The 4,413-nt window shown below is 37.1% G+C and overlaps 1 protein-coding gene across 1 annotated transcript; it reads right to left on the bottom strand.

Moving 5' to 3' along the window:
- Positions 1-441: 441 nt before the first annotated feature.
- Positions 442-2,549, bottom strand: LOC143880287 (uncharacterized). Its single transcript, XM_077383140.1, has 2 exons — positions 2,249-2,549; positions 442-1,863 (listed from the first exon to the last, which is right to left on the bottom strand). Exon 2 carries the CDS (start codon positions 1,838-1,840, stop codon positions 875-877), a length of 966 nt encoding a protein of 321 aa, XP_077239255.1. The 5' UTR covers positions 1,841-1,863; positions 2,249-2,549; the 3' UTR covers positions 442-874.
- Between the last annotated feature and the right edge of the window lie 1,864 nt (positions 2,550-4,413).

Here is a 4,413-nt window from a genome sequence, read left to right as displayed (position 1 = left end):
AGAGAGAGAGAGAGAGAGAGAGAGAGAGAGAGAGAGAGAGAGAGAGAGAGAGGGCATTACATTTGTAAGGAAATTTACATCTATAACTATTTAATAGTTAAGGGATTTACATGTATAAGCTATTTAATAGTTAATGGAAGCATTACATTTGTAAGGTCTTAAAATTTAAATAACCTCAGCGTCCACCTTAATTTTCCCATCATAAATAGTACAGATATACTGCATGGGGTTCCCCAGAAAAGGCACATTTTTAAGAAGTTCGTTCACAACCATTTTCGACAAATAGCACCTTCATAAAGAGAATTGAAATAACTGAAACGGTATTCAAACTGAAAGCAAAGGCAAGCATACCTGTGTCTGCAATGCAAATTAGGTAACACTCAAGCATCATACCAGATTTCCACTGTATTCTCATAGCTAAACAACAATTGGAACCGGAGAAACAAAATGAATGTATCTCTGATTTATTGACAATTTCTAGCCCGGAGTACAACAGATAAAATAATTAGAATGGTTACAGCCTGGAATGTAGCAAGAAATTGCCTTCCCTGAGGTAGATATGAAATTCTACCCCCATGAGCAGAAGAAGAGAAAAATAACAATGGGACAATAACAATTCAAACTCATACAAACCCCACAAAAGGAATGTGTGATCCTCCAATGCAATGCTTGATTAAACATATGGCAGCATTAGAATCAAACCAATTCTACAGAAAATCATCTTCAAATAAGTCAGGCAGAGGAACAAGGTGGCATCAGTCTGTCATATCAAACACACGTAAGAGGAACCACACTGTCATCCTTGTACCAGCCAAGATCAATAAATTATGAAAGAATTACGAATCACAGTATCTCTTTCCGGTCCAATAGCACATTAAGGCACATATTCATTCTCAAGGATTGGTGGGGTCCGAGTTCCCCTGGCCACCGGTGCCCTAACATTCCCAATTGAAGTCATCTGCAATGTCTCCCCCACTTCTGCCTGCTCTTCCATCTCCGATATTTTCTTATTCTGTCTATACCTTTGCATCCACAGAACAACAAAACCCAACAAAACCAAAGCCACAAAACCACCAAGAACAGGCCCAGCAATTTTCCACACCTTAGTGCTGTTATTCTTACTCACATTGCCTGGATTCAAACCTCCACTCGAGGGTGGGCCTAGATTTGGTGACAATGCCGGTGCAGGAACAGGCGCAGTATTAGTAACAACAATAGAAAAATGACCTTGACTGAATGTCAAGCACACATTACTCAACACCAAATCGCTGAATTTAGGCAAACCATCTAAATCAAACCACACACATTTAGCAATTAACCCACTTGGCACTGTTCTTACATCTGTAAAATGAATCGAAATGGGCCCATTCGTTGCATTTACATCCAATTCAGGTAAATTCGTAGCCGATATATTCGTGGCATCATACGCAAGGAGTCCAAGCACGGGAGCCAAAAAATTGTATCCAGGAAGAGCATAATAGGTAGAAGACCAGTTACCTAAGTTCTGGTAAATCAGTGCCAATCGCTCAACATAAGGTTTCACGACAACTCCAACAGGGATTTCAAATTCCTTATAACTTTGAATTCCTTTCCTTTGTAAGCTTCCTCTCCTGAGCCTCATTACAGATATCTTAATGCCGGTAAAATTGGAAGGAACTTGTGCGTCATAGAGGACACCTGTGTGTGGCCGACGAAAAGCCCCGTAAGCATAGTCCTGAAGAAGTGTATCCAATGATCGCTTCAAGCTTCTAGAAGTACTTGATAACTGTGCTCTACCCTCAGGCACCCAAACAAACAAATGCAATACAAAAATCATAGCAAAACTCTGAGTAAACTTCATTGATGCTTCAAGATACTACGGATCTAAGAATAAATAATCAAAATTATATCAGATCCTCCAGCCTTTGACCTCAAATTTAACAGATCTAAATGAAGGAGATGCTGAAAGTCTTTGAAAAGTATCTATTCCAAACTCAGATTTTTCAGCATTTTCAGCAAAAACCTAAAAACGATCATGTCATAGACCAAACCAGAGAAACGAAAGAACTACAAAATGCTCCATAAAATCTCAGATCTAGTGAATAAAAGCTTTGTGTATCGGCATTCTAATAGAATAACAGCATCAGATTTTCAGCATTCGTCACTAAAATAATCAAAAAACAAGAAAAAAACAAGGAAAGAATCATAATTCCTTAAAATACCAGATCTTCGTGTAGAAATTGCCAGGATCACAACAGAAAATCCTAACCTTTTGAGAATGTGCTGCCTTTTGGCATTTCTCAAAAAACCTCTGAAAAGCATACAATAGAACAAGCTGAAAACCCTAAATCCTTCAAGAATTTGTTAGTTGACTGAGAATATCACCCTTCTTCCAATTTCTAAAAGAAAATCCTCAAAAAGATTCATCACATTGACTCGATAAACCCTAAACAGCTATGAAATGCAGAGAAGGAAAAGAAATGTCGTGAATAGTTGCAGATAAAACACTGATGAAGCCTACTAAAAACACACTCATAAACCACACTGATCTTTTTAATTGACGATACTACCCTCAGTCTTTCTTAGATTGAGAGGATGATAATAAATTCGCCCCCCTATATGATAATTCGCTCCACTCTAACGAATTATATGGCAAACTTTTAACACTTTTTGACGTGAATTCACGTTACAGGGGGGCAAATTTATCATCCCCCGAGTAATATCCTTGTAACGCCTTTGAATATGTTTAAGGAGTTTTTATAAGGTGCACATGGGCGCACGACTCGTGGCAGTGGGGCCCACTTTGGATGGTGGGATGAACCTAATGCTTGTTTATAATGATTTGATTTAGGACCCTTTTTTGGTTGTAAATTGTTCTTTTTCTGGGCACTACAAGTGTTTTAAAACCCAAATTTGAAGTTTATAGCAATTGAATTGCATTTAGGTGCATAATGGTCCATTTATTTTTAAAAACTCTTATAAGGCTGCGTTTTGATTGCCGGAATCAGAATCAGGATCGACATTGTTTTCTGATTCCTCTTCTGGTTCTCTCTTAAAGAGAATGAGAAAAAATTACAATAAAAACTTAAATTAAAAAAACTGTAATATAAACCCAATTCCTACCAGGGCGGAATCAAAATACCACCTCTTCAAGGGAAGCAGATTCTTACATTTTTTTTCCCAATCTAATTCCGTCCCGGTTTAAATTCCATCCCCTTGATTCCGTTCTTTTTTTAACCAAACACCTGAATTAGATGGTATTAGAATCAAACCCCGATTCCACCACCCATCTATAATTAGATGGGTGTCTCTATCATACATAATAGCTAATAAAAAGCGAAGCAAGCTGATTTGGGGTGGGATTGGGCCCATTTTATGGTGGGCTTAAAAGAAGCTCTTAGTAGTTAGTTGTGCGCCACCTTACAATGAGGTGCACCTGCTACAATCCCACCCCCCATAGGCATAGTGGGTCTCACCTTGATCTTATTCGTCCATTTGATAGGTCTTGCTTTGGTTATTTGATGGCCAACAATCCCCAACAACCTACCTAAACTCTAATAATATGTACTTTTCTTCATGTGATCGACCAGATTTTACGAAAAAGTTGAAGAGGGAGAGAGGTGTTTTTTCAACAAACTTGAACTTCTTGTATGCTATGCAAATAATATATCGGAAATTGACAAATTATTCGCCAAAATCATGTTTATGTCGAAAAAAACAGGTTTAGTTAAAAAAGTACATAATTAAATATAAAAAAAAGAGAGAATTATCTAAATATTGAGGATTTTTAAAATTTTATTTGGGACCATAAAATATTCGGAAGCTTCTCAATAATTCGGATAATTTTGTTAGTATGCTTTCTTCATTGAACATGCCGGTTAAAAACTACATCTAGGCAACTCAACTCAGCTCAACTCAACTCAACTCAACTCAACAAAGCCTTTGTCTCAAACTACCAATTAAAAAAATACGCATCATTTGAAGTTATGATTTCACGATTGGTGTAATCAAATCCAAAACAATGTTGATCAAATGAGCAAATTAGATCATTCTTAGGTGGGACTATTATACTGTAGTGGGTGTGTCTCACTGTACTACAAAGTGGCCGCACTCTACTTAAGCATTCCTTGTTTATTTAAATTTGCAATAGAAAAAAGAGATTATTTTAGGGCATGTTTGGCAACAATGAAAAAATTAATCATAGAATATTTGTTTACCAAAAGTTAGGTAAGGGTAGAGAAGACCGGCGAGAGAGATACTTGAGAGGGTCATGAGTGAGGAGAGCATGTGTCACAGTACTAGTTACATGAAAAAAAAATCCTGCATAAGATAAGATTTTGGTTTTTCCTATTTTCCATGCAATTATCTTATTGCGAATTCATAAGCTGTTATGTTTCACTCTTATAACGATTTGGTTTAGTTCATCGAACCCAA

This window comes from Tasmannia lanceolata, unplaced genomic scaffold (genome assembly GCF_043159265.1).
Source record: "Tasmannia lanceolata isolate RefF3 unplaced genomic scaffold, GAP_Taslan_0.1 ptg000006l, whole genome shotgun sequence".
Lineage (NCBI taxonomy): Eukaryota > Viridiplantae > Streptophyta > Magnoliopsida > Canellales > Winteraceae > Tasmannia > Tasmannia lanceolata.
This window is presented reverse-complemented; position numbering and strand designations above follow the sequence as displayed.

Excerpts from the sequence above, each read along its gene's own strand:
- LOC143880287 (XM_077383140.1), bottom strand. The coding sequence starts at position 1,840 with ATGAAGTTTACTCAGAGTTTTGCTATGATTTTTGTATTGCATTTGTTT.